The sequence below is a fragment of the Hyperolius riggenbachi genome, chromosome 3 (assembly GCF_040937935.1).
Source record: "Hyperolius riggenbachi isolate aHypRig1 chromosome 3, aHypRig1.pri, whole genome shotgun sequence".
In the NCBI taxonomy this organism is placed as follows: Eukaryota; Metazoa; Chordata; class Amphibia; order Anura; family Hyperoliidae; genus Hyperolius; species Hyperolius riggenbachi.
Window position 1 is genome coordinate 273,056,158 of NC_090648.1, and position 16,993 is coordinate 273,073,150.

Below are 16,993 nucleotides of genomic sequence, written 5' to 3' on the forward strand. Positions count from 1 at the left end.
GAACAAAGATAATCTCTCTTTATCACTCTCTGTCTGTTATGTAATTGGCATTTTCTTGCAGCCATGAATCCTGTCAGTCACAGCATTTCTTATTTATTGTTTTTTCTGTTATTTAGGCAGCATTTTTCCTGCAATTTTCTATTTTTGTCTTCAAAGTAATGCATAATAGGTAAATACATTTCACACAGTCCTCTGTGTATTGACCATCTCTCTACATATGCTGGAGAGGCAGGAACTATGGCAGCAACTGCCTACACATTATAAACAACTGACCTAAGTATGGATACCTCTACATATCGCAGCAGCAGCACACTTGGAGGTTAAAGTGAACCTAAACTGAGAGGGATATGAATGTTTCCTTTTAAAAATACCATTTGCATGGCTATCCTGCTGATCTCTTTGGATGTAATAGTGTCTGAATAACACACCTGAAACAAGCATGCAGCTAATCCAGTCTGACTTCAGTCAGAGCACTTGATCTGCATGCTTGTTCAGGGGCTGTGGCTAAAAGTATTAGAGACACAGGATCAGCTGGAGAGTCAGGCACCTGGTATTATTTTAAAAGGAAAAATCCATATCCTTGTCAGTTTAGGTTCCCTTCAATCAATCAGCTCTCAACATGAATCAGCTCTTAACCTCTTGAGGACTGCAGGGTAAACCCCCCTTGTTAGTGAAATTGGCCACTTCAGCTTAAAGGCCAAGCTGCAGGGCCGCACATAGTGTTGGGCGAACATCTAGATGTTCGGGTTCGGGCCGAACAGGCCGAACATGGCCGCGATGTTCGGGTGTTCGACCCGAACTCCGAACATAATGGAAGTCAATGGGGACCCGAACTTTTGTGGTTTGTAAAGCCTCCTTACATGCTACATACCCCAAATTTGCAGGGTATGTGCACCTTGGGAGTGGGTACAAGAGGAAAAAAAAATTAGCAAAAAGAGCTTATAGTTTTTGAGAAAATCGATTTTAAAGTTTCAAAGGGAAAACTGTCTTTTAAATGCGGGAAATGTCTGTTTTCTTTGCACAGGTAACATGTTTTTTGTCGGCATGCAGTCATAAATGTAATACATATAAGAGGTTCCAGGAAAAGGGACCGGTAACGCTAACCCAGCAGCAGCACACGTGATGGAACAGGAGGAGGGTGGCGCAGGAGGAGAAGAAGGCCACGCTTTGTGAGACACAACAACCCCGGCCTTGCATGAGGGCAAGAAGCGTGCGGATAGCAGGCTTTGTACCGCCATGCAGTCATAAATGTAATAAAGATAAGTGGTTCAATAAACAGGGACCACGCGGCAACGCTAACCCAGCAGCAGCAGACGTGATGGAACAGGAGCAGGCGCAGGAGGAGAAGGCCACGCTTTGTGAGACACAACAACCCAGGCCTTGCATGAGGGCAAGAAGCGTGCGGATAGCAGGCTTTGTACGGCCATGCAGTCATAAATGTAATAAAGATAAGTGGTTCAATAAACAGGGACCACGCGGCAACGCTAACCCAGCAGCAGCAGACGTGATGGAACAGGAGGAGGCGCAGGAGGAGAAGGCCACGCTTTGTGAGACACAACAACCCAGGCCTTGCATGAGGGCAAGAAGCGTGCGGATAGCATGCTTTGTACCGCCATGCAGTCATAAATGTAATAAAGATAAGTGGTTCAATAAACAGGGACCACGCGGCAACGCTAACCCAGCAGCAGCAGACGTGATGGAACAGGAGCAGGCGCAGGAGGAGAAGGCCACGCTTTGTGAGACACAACAACCCAGGCCTTGCATGTGGACAAAAAGCGTGCGGATATAGCAGCAATGCTTTTTGCCGCCATGCAGTCATAAATGTAATACAGATGAGAGGTTCAATAAACAGGGCCCGGAAACGCAACACCATCCCAGATGTTCATTGGTCATGTTACTTGGTTGGGGTCCTGGAGTGTTGCGTAGTCATTTCCAATCCAGGATTGATTCATTTTAATTTGAGTCAGACGGTCTGCATTGTCTGTAGAGAGGCGGATACGCCGATCTGTGACGATGCCTCCGGCAGCACTGAAACAGCGTTCCGACATAACGCTGGCTGCCGGGCAAGCCAGCACCTCTATTGCGTACATTGCCAGTTCGTGCCAGGTGTCTAGCTTCGATACCCAATAGTTGAAGGGTGCAGATGGATGGTTCGACACAGCTACGCCATCTGACATGTAGTCCTTGACCATCTTCTCCAGGCGATCGGTGTTGGAGGTGGATCTGCACGCTTGCTGTTCAGTGGGCTGCGGCTGCATGGGTGTCAGAAAATTTTCCCACTCCAAGGACACTGCCGATACCATTCCCTTTTGGGTACTAGCTGCGGCTTGCGTTGTTTGCTGCCCTCCTGGTCGTCCTGGGTTTGCGGAAGTCAGTCTGTCTGCGTACAACTGGCTAGAGGAGGGGGAGGATGTCAATCTCCTCTCTAAAGTCTCCACAAGGGCCTGCTGGTATTCTTCCATTTTGACCTGTCTGACTCTTTCTTCAAGCAGTTTTGGAACATTGTGTTTGTACCGTGGATCCAGAAGGGTATAAACCCAGTAATTGGTGTTGTCCAGAATGCGCACAATGCGTGGGTCACGTTCAATGCAGTCTAGCATGAATTGAGCCATGTGTGCCAGAGTCCTACCAGAATCCTCATCATCCTCTTGTGAGCGTTGTGATAGTTGTTGTGATGCATCATAGTCGTCACCTTCCTCCTGGTCTGCTTCTGCTGACCATTCGCGTTGAATTGTGGAAGTCCAACGTGCACCGCTCTGGCCCTCGTCAGTGGTGGCATGAAATTCCTGCTCCAACTCCAGCTGTTCCTCCTCCTCTTCTTCGTCATAGCTGCTGGGGCCAGCGTTCCCTGAGGCGGATGGCCTGATGTTGGTACCATCACGCTGATCGTTTTCTCCTTCAGATTCCCCCAGTTGCATCATGACAGCTGTTTCCTTGATTTTTAACATCGACCTCTTCAGTAAACACAGCAGTGGTATGGTAATGCTGACTGAAGAGTTGTCACTGCTCACAAGCAACGTGGATTGCTCAAAATTTTGGAGGACTTGGCAGAGGTCCAACATGTTGGCCCAATCGGATCCACAGAAGCTTGGCAGCTGGCCGGATGCGCCTCGGTACTGCGCCGTCATGTACTGGACCACTGCACTCTTCTGCTCGCAAAAGCGGGCTAGCATGTGCAGCGTAGAATTCCAGCGCGTAGGGACATCACACAGCAAGCGATGGTGGGGGAGATTGAAGCGCTCCTGCATCTTGGCGAGTGCCCCCGAAGCAGTACTGGAATTTCTACAATGTTTGGACACTCGACGCACCTTCAACAGCAGATCGGGCACGCCTGGGTATGTCCTCAGGAACCGCTGAACTACTAGGTTCATCACGTGCGCCAGGCAAGGGATGTGTGTCAGCTTAGCCAACCTTAAAGCGCGAATGAGATTACTCCCATTATCACACACAACCATGCCCGGTTTCAGGTCCAGCGGTGCCAGCCACAAATCCGTCTGTTCCTTTATTCCCCTCCAAATTTCCTCCCCTGTGTGCTGCTTATCCCCAAGGCAGATTAGCTTCAGCAACGCTTGCTGACGCATGCCAACAGCTGTGCTGCACTGCTTCCACGATCCTACTGCTGCTGGGTTAGCGTTTCCGGATGAGGTACAGCTTTGAGATGCGTTGGAGGAGAAGGAGTCAGAGAGGTAGGTGCTGCTGTTATCCAGTGGGAGGGACGGCGGTGCAGCTGTTTGTGGCGTGGGCAACACCCGTGCCGTAGCAGGTGAGGAATCGCTGCCAGGCTCCACAAGGTTCACCCAGTGCGCGGTAAGGGAGATGTATCTACCCTGGCCGAACGCACTCGTCCAGGTGTCAGTGGTGAGGTGAACCTTGCAGGCAACGGCATTCTTCAAGCTTCGGGTTATTTTGCTGACCACGTGCTCATGCAACTCAGGCACTGCAGAGCGTGCAAAGTGGTAGCGGCTGGGAACCACGTAACGTGGGATGGCCACTGACATCATGCCCTTGAAGCTGTTTGTCTCCACCAATCGATATGGCAGCATTTCGCAGGCCAGAAGCTTGGCTATGCTGGCTGTTACTGCCACGGCCCGGGGGTCATTTGCTGGCAATTTCCTCTTGCGCTCAAACATCTCCGACACAGACAACTGAACCGTAGCGCTGCACACGGAAGGGCTGTTGGTTGTTGTGTTTGATGAACACTGGGAGACCTCAAGAGCACTACTCCGGAAAGTGACAGTGTCAGCGTCGTCTGATGTTTGTGAATGTTGTGAACCACGCAATGGCTGGGCTACTGCTGCTGCTGAGGCGGGTCTGGTGAACCCAAGGGAGGCAGTGTTGTTTCTGGTACCCTGTCCTGACGCGTTTGCCCAAAGAGTGGGATGTTTGGATAGCATGTGACGGCTCATGCTGGTGGTGGAGAGGTTGTTAATATTTTTCCCCCTGCTCAGGCGGGTCTTGCACACCTTGCAAATCGCCATGGTAACATCCTCAGTGCAGTCTTCAAAGAAAGCCCAGACTTTGGAGCACCTGCCTCCTTGCTGGCGATTTCTGTTTGCTCCTCTTTTGCCTCTCACTTGAACTTCCACGCTTGTGGTGCCTGAAATTGCGCGCCGCCTACCTTGTGGCACAAGGCGAACTCGTGCAGCAGTGTGTTCTTCAACAGACTCATCTGTGCTGCTGCTACGACGGCGATGTTCTCGTTCACAAACAAAATCTGGGTCTCTGTCCACATTGTCCATACCCTCCTCTTCCATCTCCTCAAACTCGTCATATGTCATTGTGGGCCACCGCCGTGGAGTAGAGCTCCCCACAACAACCTCTGCGCAGCACACTCCAACGTCGTCTTCCAGATCTTGTCGGCCGACCTCCTGCAATTGCAACCCCTCCTGCCCAAATTGCTCTGGGATTTGGGTTTCCGAGTCCTCTTCGGACTCGCCTCGTATTTCAGTGCGCGGTACATTTCCCACAGTTAACGGTTGTGAATCCAGGCACAACATTTCTGGCTGTTCCTCCATTGACCTTTGAAAGGTGGAAGTTTGTTGGGCTGGGAATAGCTCCTGCGAATACCCCATTGTGTCCTGAGGTAATTCATCGGACTGGTTATCTGGCAGTTGTGTGCGTGGTGTCGCTGCCGGTTGTGTCAGCTTTGTGCCCACTGGCTCCTTGTAACTGGCTGAGGACTCGGACCTCGTGCGTGATGTGCTGGTGCTGCTTAACCCACTGCTGGACGCTTGAGAGGTCATCCAAGTAATTATCTGGTCCTGTTCTTTTGGATTTGTGAGGGTTGTTGTCCTGGACAACATGGGTGGTATTGAGTGGGTTTTCTTGGGTGCTCCCCTGTGGCCTGTACGTGAACCGTCAGGGGAAACACCTCTTCCCTTGCCCCTCCCTCTTTCACCGGATTTCTTCCTCATTTCACTTATCCTTACAGTACACGCTGACTGGCAGCAGTACAGTGGCAGTACAGAAATGCTATACAGTACCACTATTCCCAGCAGCGACACAGAGCACAATGCTATACAGTGACGGGTGAGCGGTGTACCACTATTCCCAGCAGACACAGAACAGTGAACAGAATGCTATATAGTGTGGCTGAGCGAGCGGTGTACCACTATTCCCAGCAGACACAGAACAGTGAACAGAATGCTATATAGTGTGGCTGAACGAGCGGTGTACTACTGTTCCCAGCAGACACAGAACAGTACACAGAATGCTATATAGTGTGGCTGAGCGAGCGGTGTACCACTATTCCCAGCAGACACAGAACAGTGAACAGAATGCTATATAGTGTGGCTGAACGAGCGGTGTACTACTGTTCCCAGCAGACACAGAACAGTACACAGAATGCTATATAGTGTGGCTGAACGAGCGGTGTACTACTGTTCCCAGCAGACACAGAACAGTGAACAGAATGCTATATAGTGTGGCTGAGCGAGCGGTGTACCACTATTCCCAGCAGACACAGAACAGTGAACAGAATGCTATATAGTGTGGCTGAACGAGCGGTGTACTACTGTTCCCAGCAGACACAGAACAGTACACAGAATGCTATATAGTGTGGCTGAACGAGCGGTGTACTACTGTTCCCAGCAGACACAGAACAGTACACAGAATGCTATATAGTGTGGCTGAACGAGCGGTGTACCACTGTTCCCAGCAGACACAGAACAGTGAACAGAATGCTATATAGTGTGGCTGAGCGAGCGGTGTACCACTATTCCCAGCAGACACAGAACAGTGAACAGAATGCTATATAGTGTGGCTGAGCGAGCGGTGTACCACTATTCCCAGCAGACACAGAACAGTGAACAGAATGCTATATAGTGTGGATGAGCGAGCGGTGTACCACTATTCCCAGCAGACACAGAACAGTAAACAGAATGCTATATAGTGTGGCTGAGCGAGCGGTGTACCACTATTCCCAGCAGACACAGAACAGTGAACAGAATGCTATATAGTGTGGCTGAGCGAGCGGTGTACCACTATTCCCAGCAGACACAGAACAGTGAACAGAATGCTATATAGTGTGGCTGAGCGAGCGGTGTACCACTATTCCCAGCAGACACAGAACAGTGAACAGAATGCTATATAGTGTGGCTGAGCGAGCGGTGTACCACTATTCCCAGCAGACACAGAACAGTGAACAGAATGCTATATAGTGTGGCTGAGCGAGCGGTGTACCACTATTCCCAGCAGACACAGAACAGTGAACAGAATGCTATATAGTGTGGATGAGCGAGCGGTGTACCACTATTCCCAGCAGACACAGAACAGTAAACAGAATGCTATATAGTGTGGCTGAGCGAGCGGTGTACCACTATTCCCAGCAGACACAGAACAGTGAACAGAATGCTATATAGTGTGGCTGAGCGAGCGGTGTACCACTATTCCCAGCAGACACAGAACAGTGAACAGAATGCTATATAGTGTGGCTGAGCGAGCGGTGTACTACTGTTCCCAGCAGACACAGAACAGTACACAGAATGCTATATAGTGTGGCTGAACGAGCGGTGTACTACTGTTCCCAGCAGACACAGAACAGTACACAGAATGCTATATAGTGTGGCTGAACGAGCGGTGTACCACTATTCCAAGCAGACACAGAACAGTGAACAGAATGCTATATAGTGTGGCTGAGCGAGCGGTGTACCACTATTCCCAGCAGACACAGAGTGGCAGTAAACAGAATGCTATATAGTGTGGCTGAGCGAGGTACACAGAGTGGCAGTAAACAGAATGCTATATAGTGTGGCTGTGCAAGCGGTGTACTACTATTCCCAGCAGACACAGAGTGGCAGTAAACAGAATGCTATATAGTGTGGCTGAGCGAGGTACACAGAGTGGCAGTAAACAGAATGCTGAGCGAGCGGTGTACTACTATTCCCAGCAGCGACACACAATGACTGGGGGGGACCCTGGCTAGCGTGGCTGGAGCGCGAACTACCCTGCCTGCCTACCCAAAGCTAAACCCACAGACAAATGGCGGAGATATGACGTGGTTCGGGTATTTATTTACCCGAACCACGTGACAGTTCGGCCAATCAGAGCGCGTTCGGGTCCGAACCACGTGACCCGTTCGGCCAATCACAGCGCTAGCCGAACGTTCGGGGAACGTTCGGCCATGCGCTCTTAGTTCGGCCATATGGCCGAACGGTTTGGCCGAGCACCGTCAGGTGTTCGGCCGAACTCGAACATCACCCGAACAGGGTGATGTTCTGCAGAACCCGAACAGTGGCGAACACTGTTCGCCCAACACTAGCCGCACAACACAGCACACAAGTGATTCCCCCCCCCCTTTTCTCCCCACCAACAGAGCTCTCTGTTGGTGGGGTCTGATCGCTCCCCCCATGTTTATTTATTTTTTAATCAATATTTGTGTTGCTGCTTTTTAAAAAAAAAAAACTGTTGCTTTAAACCCCTTCCCTCCCTCCCACCCCACAGCCGGCCAATTACAGCAATCGGCTGTCATAGGCTTCTGCCTATGAGAGCCGATCGTTCTCTTGTCCCCCCGGCTGTCCCCAGTGCAGCGCTGCTGCTATGTAAATAGATGGCGATTCCGCTGTCTAACAGTTGCCGCTCGGAGACTGAAGTCGGGGTGGAGCTCCGCCCCTCAAGCAGGAGATGCGCGTGCACCCTATGCGCGATCTCCTGAAAATCCCAGCCCCAGGACTTTAAGCCGATCGCGTTAGGCAGTCCTGGGGCTGCCGCCGCGGCCATGCCCATCGGCGTGACGCGGCCGGAAAGTGGTTAAACACTTCCCGTGGAAGATGTCAGCCATCAACCATTGCTACAGATTTTTTTTTAATTTTAATTTATATTTAAACCACAAGAATACTAATTCTCCAATAATTTCTGTTCATAAATGTGCATACTTTGTAGTGTTTACTTACAGCTAATCAACTTCCCCAAAGTGATCCCAAGTCCTGACTAGTATTGCTTTGTCACAGCCAAATACTTTTTAAACACGTTGCAAAATGTGTTCTATTCAGAAAAGATATATAATTTAAATATGGGGTATGATTGTATTATTATGAAACCTAGAGCTCTAAGATCAACTAACCTCTCTCACCTACAAAACGTTGGCAAGCAACAGGAATGCACATAGCATGTGGAGCCATGCCATGTGGATATTAAGTGTGTGTGTGTGTGTGTGTGTGTGTGTGTACATATATTACATTTGTGAGCAGCAGCAGCAGTCAGGGACGTCTGAAAGCAGACAAGCTATTTGTTGTGCAAGCAAGGAATCTCAAATAGCCTCAGTTTTTAGAAGCTACCGCAGTAGCTGCATGAGCATACTGACTGCACCAAAAGGACTCCTTGTCTTGTTCAGTCCTGTTCTGTCATAGCCAAATGATTACATTATAATTTATACAATGTGCTATGCTAAGAGAGGATAGTGAATTCCAGTATATAACAATAGTTAAATGGAGCGTAGAGCTCTGTGTCTGATCATTGTACATACACTTAACATTGGGGTTGATTCACAATGGTTATTTATTTTTCACCTTAACTGTAAGGAGTGCATGAGATAAACAAATAAGGAGAGATAATTCATGAGATAAATAGATTAGAGGAGCTAAACTATGAGTTATGACAAATAAGGAGAGCTAAACCATGAGTTATGTCAAATAAGCAGAGCTAAACCATGAGTTATGCAGGGCCGGATTTGTACTTTCCAGTGCTCTAGGCCCAGTACCACCAACCGCTCTCCCTTCCCCCCACACACACACATTCATTATCATTCTGTCCAACACCCTGACTTGCGATCACTTGTTTGCAGTAGGAAATGCCTGTTTAGTGACTCGTGTATATGTATGAATGTTTTCTCTCTGAAAAATGATGAATTATTGTTTTACCTGTCAGAGCAGTGAGCCCCCATTGCCTGGTATGCACCAGATAGATGGGTTGAATCAATTTTCTGATCACTTATACAAAGTCGATCAGAAAAATGATCAGAAATCAGATTGGACCTGTCAGAAATAATCGATTTGACCGGTCTATCTCATGGAAAATTGCATGGTGTGTACCAGGCATGAAGTAGCAGAGCAGTTATTCTCCCTCACTGCTCTTCTGTAATCACAGACCTGTTGCATTTTTTTTCTGTTGTTTATGGTTCTGATTCTTTCACAGATTTTTTTGTTTTGTTTTTACTGTTTGCCAACATGGTACAAATATATATATTTTTTTAATTTTTAGTATATGCTATTACTTTTGGTATACAAAACAGAAAGTAACAATACAAAAGTGTACAACAGTACATATGCAATTATAATTATAGAGGAGTTGTCTGTCTCATACATCTGCAGTACTGCTGCCTTTAAAATGAGCCAGCAAGGGGTTAAGATTTAGCTTAGAAAGGGCTGAAATAAATTTCTCTAGGGAGAAAAAACCTTATCTCTTTCTGTTTAGGATTTACAATCCAGGGGGAAAGAGGAGAAGTAATGACTCAAGTCATTAACAGAGTCTGACTAGCAATACACTGTTTAGCCCAGCTTGAGTTGTAAAGTGGAAATTATAATTCTGTTAAAATGTTTACCTTACTGGATCAGAAATTCTGTTTACAACCAGAGTCACAGACTGTGCAGCAAGCACATGGTGATCCAGGTTTCTCTACACCCCTGGCACTAAACTGAAGCTTGTATGTTCAGGAGATAGCACTGTCTCATCGCACACCATGAAGTAAGGAAAATACACGGAGCTCTGGAATTCTGACTGTATGTGCAGCAAAGCAGGGCAGCTTCGGAGCAGGAGAAATGATTTATTTTGACATGCAGCCTCTTATCTCTCTCAGGTCCAGCGCCCTTTTATCCTTCTGAATTTTCAGCACCCTAGGCCATGGCTTTTGGGGCCTTTCCAGAAATCTGGCCCTGGAGTTATGTCAAATAAAAAAGAGCTAGACCATGAGTTATGTCAAATAAGGAGAGCTAAACCATGCGTTATGTCAAATAAGGAGAGCTAAACCATGAGATAAGTTAGATAAGGAGAGGTAAATCATGAGTTAAGTCATTTAAGGAGAGAGAGAAGTTGTGGGTTAATAAATAAGGTGAGATTATTTAACAGAAAAGCTTTGTGAATCAGGCCCCATGTTCCTAACTTTTTCTTTACAGGGTCCCTCTTATTAATAAATAAGAATATGGATTGAGAAGTTTATCTTACTCAAACAGAAATTTGCAGAAAACCAAGATAATTTGGTTAAATAAAAACACTAGATTTTGCATCAGTAGCCCACTGATCTTCTTCTTGTTTGTGTTTGTTACCAGTTCAAAAATGTGTTCTCTGTGCATCTGCACTTCATGTAGTAATGTGTATTATATCATTTAATATGTTCATGTTGTTTTATTGGAAGATTGTAGTGCAGTGGATCTCTTTATAATAATTTAAGTACAAAAAACCTAAGGAAATGAACAGTGTGCCAAGTATTCTCCAACACCAAGCCTTTGCAGTGGCCTAACTGTAACCTCCATATATTCAGTACCAGCAAAACACTAACCTGGAGCCTAACAATAACCATTGGTACATTGTTACTGCTTACATAGTACTGACCTGATTTCTGGTAATAAACTCTCATCATAATCCTGAATTTAAAGCCCATACACACACCAGGTGAAACTTGTCTGAAGCTTACGATAACGACCACCTCTAATGAGAATCAAGCATGTATACAGCAGTCCCCGATTCCCCCAACCACTTGGCCAGTGATCCATCCTGGCAGATTGCTTTGACCAAGCTACAGGAGATAATATTGTTCTACCTACTTGCCCCACCAGCTGCTCAACATCAATCCCATGCCCCTTTGCTCCCCCCCGATATAAATAAACACGTTTCTCACTTGCAGGCGAGCTATGCATCTGCACAGCCTCAGCCCTACAATGTTGCTATGAGGGAAGGGATCAAGTCCCAATCCCTATTGGGTGGCATTGATTGACAGTGTGTATAGGCCTTAAGTGATGAGAACAAAGCCATCAGATAATCTACACTAAAAGTACAATTAAACAGAATGTGTATAACGCAAATAGGGAGGAGGCAAATTTGAGGGCAAAAAAAGTTTTTAATGATTTTGCTCCAGGCAAATAAGCATTATTTAATAGTACATAATGTCAAAATCAATACATATCATAGGCCTGGAGAGTGGTAATAACCATTATACTCTGCAGTACTAAAGATGTTTGAAACATTTAAACTATGTCTACCTCATCAAAATAATTACATAGGTTCCTACCTACAAAACTAAGCACTGTACAAATTATGGAAACAGTCTGTGTTGAAATTGCAGCGAAATATACTACACAGGATTTTTCAATGAGGCTGTAGGCAAACATAGTTACATAGTTACATAGTTACAAAATTTGTAAACTATACTGATAGTTTGTACAGAGGCGCCAATACAGGATATTATTTGTTAAAAGCCATTTAAAAGAGAAGGTGGTGGTGGACCACTCCACATATCGCTCCTTAAAGTAGACACAGATTTTGTTGATTAATAGTCAACAATAAATGTATTCAATTACTCCACAGTGCAACGCGTTTTGCAGGTTCAATCCTGCTTCCTCAGGCAGTAACTGGAGCAAACTGTTGTGTTTATGTCAGGAAGTGAAGTGCCTCTGTGAGGCTTGAACCTACGAAAAGCGCTGCACTGTGGAGTAATTGAATACATTTATTGTTGACTGTTAATCAACAGAATCTGTGTCTACTTTGAGGTGGTAAGTCCACCACTACTTCCTCTTTTAAATGGTTTTTAACAAATTGTATCCTGTATTGGCCTCTGTTAGAAGTATCAGTATATTTCTAAGTTCACCCAAGGTGGATGGTTGGTACCCTTTTCCTTCCGATCTACAAAGAGCGACTTCTAATCCTAACTTGATTGGGGTCAGGCCTAATCCCCCCACTTGCCTACATATTGGTTGCCTAATTGGTAACCCATGTTTGTGAGAATATTTCATTTGTTTTCACATAACCGCCCATTTTACATCTGAACATGCTACACTATGTTGGTTCTCGGTGTCCACTTTTGTGCTTCCTTTGCAAGATTTGTTCACTAAACTGGGAGAAATTCCTTTGTAAAGTGTTCTTTTAGCCGCTAAATGTGTAAGACCACACTCCTCCTGGGAGCCCAGTTTTTGCCAATGTGTAGCAGCAGTCATGCATGGAAGAAGTGGGTAGTCCATGAAATTCCCTGCCTTGTCATAACTGAAGATATATGTAAATGGTAATAAATAATTTTATGCAAGCACTAATAGGAACATGCATTGCAGGCAGATGTTTCATTATGACCATTTACAGTAATGATTTGGGAATGAAAAAACATATTGTTATTCTGAACATTAGGAAATGTCCCAACACCTGAATTACTCTCCACCACCATCAGTCAATGCCTTGTGCACAAATATATTTGAAATATAAATATGCATTCATACCCTGCAAGTATGGAAGGTATATCAGATAACATGCTTAATTAAGTATTCACTAAAATTGCTTAGTAATTCAGATGCAGTATATTTATTACCATACACAGCATTGTAATAAGAGCCTGTTGAACTTGCATTAGAGATTATTTTAGAGGTAATGAAAATGAAATGTACAAATATAGCAAGGTGTCATCATCACTGTGTGTTTTAATTATATAATATAGTTATTGGATAATCAACTTACATACAGTTAAGAAACACGGAGATGAAAATTAGTAGAGCAACATTAATGCTTTCATTTGCTTCTCTCTAATTATTTTTGACAGTATAATGGAAAGTCCTTATCTGCATGTTTTTTTTCAAAGTACATTTTCCACAGCTAGAAAGAGCATTGTTTAGTTCATTATAGGTTCCTTTGAGATCTGAGCATACTTACAAAAGGTTACATTTAACAGAGAACAATAGAGACTTGAAAGTAAAATATTGACTTACAGTGTGTGTTTATTGATCTACAGGTCTCCTGACAAATGCAACAGCAGTACCCTGCAGAAGGAGTTCAAGCTTGTGAGAGTGATGTACTTTAGACAATTTCACTGCTGTGGATCATCATCTCGTATGTCATCAACTCCGTCTGTTCCCCAGTATATCATAAAACACTGCATATTTTCTCTACATTATGAGCTAAACTTTGTCCTTCCATATAAAGGATCATGGGAGAAAAGAATACTCCACACTGGAACAAGATATGCTTGGGCATTAGCAATACAGTTCATGGTTAACACTTCATTGACGGTACGTATAGACTTGATGTTGCCAACGTCTTTGAAACTGAATATTCCACCACTTTGAAGGATATTCAACCACCCCAATCAGCCTTAGAAAGAAGACTGTTTTGTCTACAAGTGGACTGAGGTGCAAAAGAGAGAGTGACTCCTTGTGCTCTGAACTGTGTGAATTGCTTTTATTTTCTTATTTGTTGGGTATAAATACAATAGACCAAAGAGTACAGCCTATGTTAAAATGGACAAAGCCCTAATATCATGAAGAATATTAGGATTACTTGTAAAGATTTAACACGGATGCTTACTTATGATTTAACAATGGACATGTTTTCTGAAAATCCAACACTGGGATTTTACTGTCTAGTGGACAACACTATGGACAACTTCAGCAAAATGGATGCAGAAAATGGCTCTATGAGAGAACATCTTAGACGTCTAATGGAGCATGGAGAAACAATAATAGCCTATGTTTTAAAACACATTTCACAATACAGAAACTGTCTTAATGATAACTTTATTCCTCTGTACTTAGAATGACATTCCCATACTAAAACTCATTTTCAGTTTTAACCAGTAAAATATGCCTCTTCTACAATTCCATTTTGATAGATGAAATTGGATAAAACGGTATTTGCAAAAGAGCATGTTTGGTCACCTGTGGCCTCATTTGGTATACCATTTAGCACCTGAAAGAGAATTAAAGAACAAAAGTGACACTTGTTTGAAAGAGATCATTAAATGTATTTTGAAAAGCCTAAAGTTATATATTTAACAGTTTTTATATGTTGTATATTTGTAGAAAAGCCTATTTAACAATTAACGTGGAAACTCTGCAATCAAACAGTGCCAGAGTTCTGTTGTGTTTATTACTTCAGTTGTCTCTGAAGTCACCAGTGTAGTTTGCTTTCTTCCATTGGGATGGTTGGGATGTAAAGCATGAACAGAGAGAAAAAAGCAAAGAATTATGTTTATATAATATAAATGCATTCAACCATTGCACTGTTGAAAAGCATTTTCTTTTTGATTTATGCATACTGTTAAATAGATGAAAACATATCTACATTGTTCTTTCTCATTATTTTTTATCCCTGATTATGAGTGCACATAAATTACAGTTTATCTGGAATGTATATGAATGGTACAAGTAGGCCTTTGAGATTCTTTTATATGATACATCCTTTATTTGATAATAAACATATTACTGCCAAATTTCTATAACATGTGTACAATAAATGTATGTAGCCTTAAAGGAAATGTAATGAAGACAACTGGAGTGATGGCCTCTTGTTGAACTATGTAATGACTTTACCCTCAGTAAAGTCTTCATCGGGAAGATAATATTGAGATTTGAGAAATATTTTATAGGCTTCTAATTGGTTACTCTTGTCAACAACGGCACTATCACATTGATAGATGAAGCAAAAGGGACACATCAGTACATATGGAGACTGCAGTCCTTGCACCAATTAGTTATATAAATACAGACATAAATGGTACTTCAGCTTGAAAGTGGACTTTAGGATAAAGTGAGAGGCTATGTGACCTGCTTTTTCCATCTTTGTTCTTACAGGACTGTAGCATATTTAAAGGTACCCTCATAACACTTAGATGGTGTGGATTATGCTCCTCTCTGAACAAGCATAACAGGGCTGCAAGCCACCACATAAGTTATGAACTTTAAAGCATTATCTCCTTGAAGTTCAAAATAAATTGTGAGATGTGATAATCCTTAAACAGAATTGACTAAAGAAGCCAATGAGAGGGCAAAGATATTAATAAGACAAAAATAAAAATAAGATCTATAAACCATGCAAAATTATACTTGAAATTATGTAAATCTTAGACCAAGAAAGCAAATCAGAACTAGAACTGAGAAGTTGATGTGCTTCAAATTGTCATAATGGAATTATCTGGTTGTTTCTGTTAGTAATGCTAAAACCTGAGCACCAGCACATCTATATACTGTAGCTCAAAAGAGCTTTTTGTTTATTTTAATAATTTATTGTGTTTATATGTTGTTTCTTCTACTTTCTCTAGTCAGCACTATTTAGAATTTTTACCTGGGGAATCCTACTTGTACCTGAATATATATTGCCAATACTCTGTGCAAGATTCAAGATTTACCTCATCTTTAGAATCCTATTTTTAATTCTTCAGTTTCATGAAGCAAGACATTTAATCTGAAATGTGGGGTGCATAGGGAACAAAATTATAAATAACTGAGTTTTTTTTTTCTTTTTAGAAATACTCGTGTGTTACATACAAGTGTATTGTCTTCCTGGCAGATGTTTTTTTATTTTTTTAAGTATAGCATATTACATTACATTATTCTATTTGATGCCACACATTATTACCACAACTAACCCCCTCATAATCATTTTTTAAAAATAGATTTTGTTTTTAGATTTTGTCAAATAAAGTAGATATTGGGCTACGCACAGGCTAAAACAACAGAATTCATCTTTGGTCAGCACTCCTCAAAAATGAAACAAAACATCACGGACACACCCTTTGGATTTTGACCAGTGTTCGATGGATTGCAGAATACAGTTGATTTTATTGTAGGGCTGCTGTTGCATTTGTTTAAGTTATCATGAGATTAAATATATTTTGACACATCCCTTATTTGTTCCTTTCCTTTGACTTAAAACATATTTAGCTTTTAGCTTGTTTTCTTTTTTGACATACACCTTGTTTAAACTTTTATTAGCTAAAACAACATTTAATAAATGGTGTAAAACCAGTTTTATTTTTAAATGCCACAACTCTAATTAGAAGAATGCTTTGACAACAAGTTTTGCTCCAGCATAGCAGACCCATTCTAACTTTGCATATTCAATAAAAAAGTGCAATAAACCAAACAAAAGACTAACAATGTATGTCCATTAATATTGTATATTTTTAACACTTACACTTCAAGCAATTAATGAAATACCTATTTTTACCAGTTAAGTGTAAAACATTATGCACCATAAAATTACCATTGAAAATTAATTCCACATTTAAAAAAAAGATATATTCCTTTAAACAGGTGAGTCACAGCCCTCATCCAAAGCACATCCTGTTTTGTGCCAACCTTTCATAATCATAAGCCCTATACTCCCGTATTGGACAGGTGTTGCTAATCAACAAATGTACCTTCCTCCATTTTAAATCTCCCATGCAAGAGGTCTCTGAAGTCCTGGGATTCATCACTTGTCATAATGATGATGATGTAGTGATAAGAAGTTTTGAATCAGGAATGGATGATACTATTTATTGGCTAACTTAAAAGAAAAATAGTAAGCCTTTGGCTAATGCGCCTTC

General features: G+C 43.1%; 1 protein-coding gene across 2 annotated transcripts in view; it reads left to right on the plus strand.

The window, feature by feature from the left end:
* The window catches only part of TAFA5 (TAFA chemokine like family member 5), a 657,885-nt gene extending 641,520 nt beyond the window's left edge, over nucleotides 1-16,365 (plus strand). For both annotated transcript variants that reach the window (XM_068276329.1, XM_068276330.1), the window contains one exon: nucleotides 13,421-16,365. In XM_068276329.1, the coding sequence (XP_068132430.1) occupies nucleotides 13,421-13,429 (9 nt within the window). In that variant the 3' untranslated portion in view covers nucleotides 13,430-16,365. The remainder of the gene's footprint in view (nucleotides 1-13,420) is intronic.
* Nucleotides 16,366-16,993: the final 628 nt, after the last annotated feature.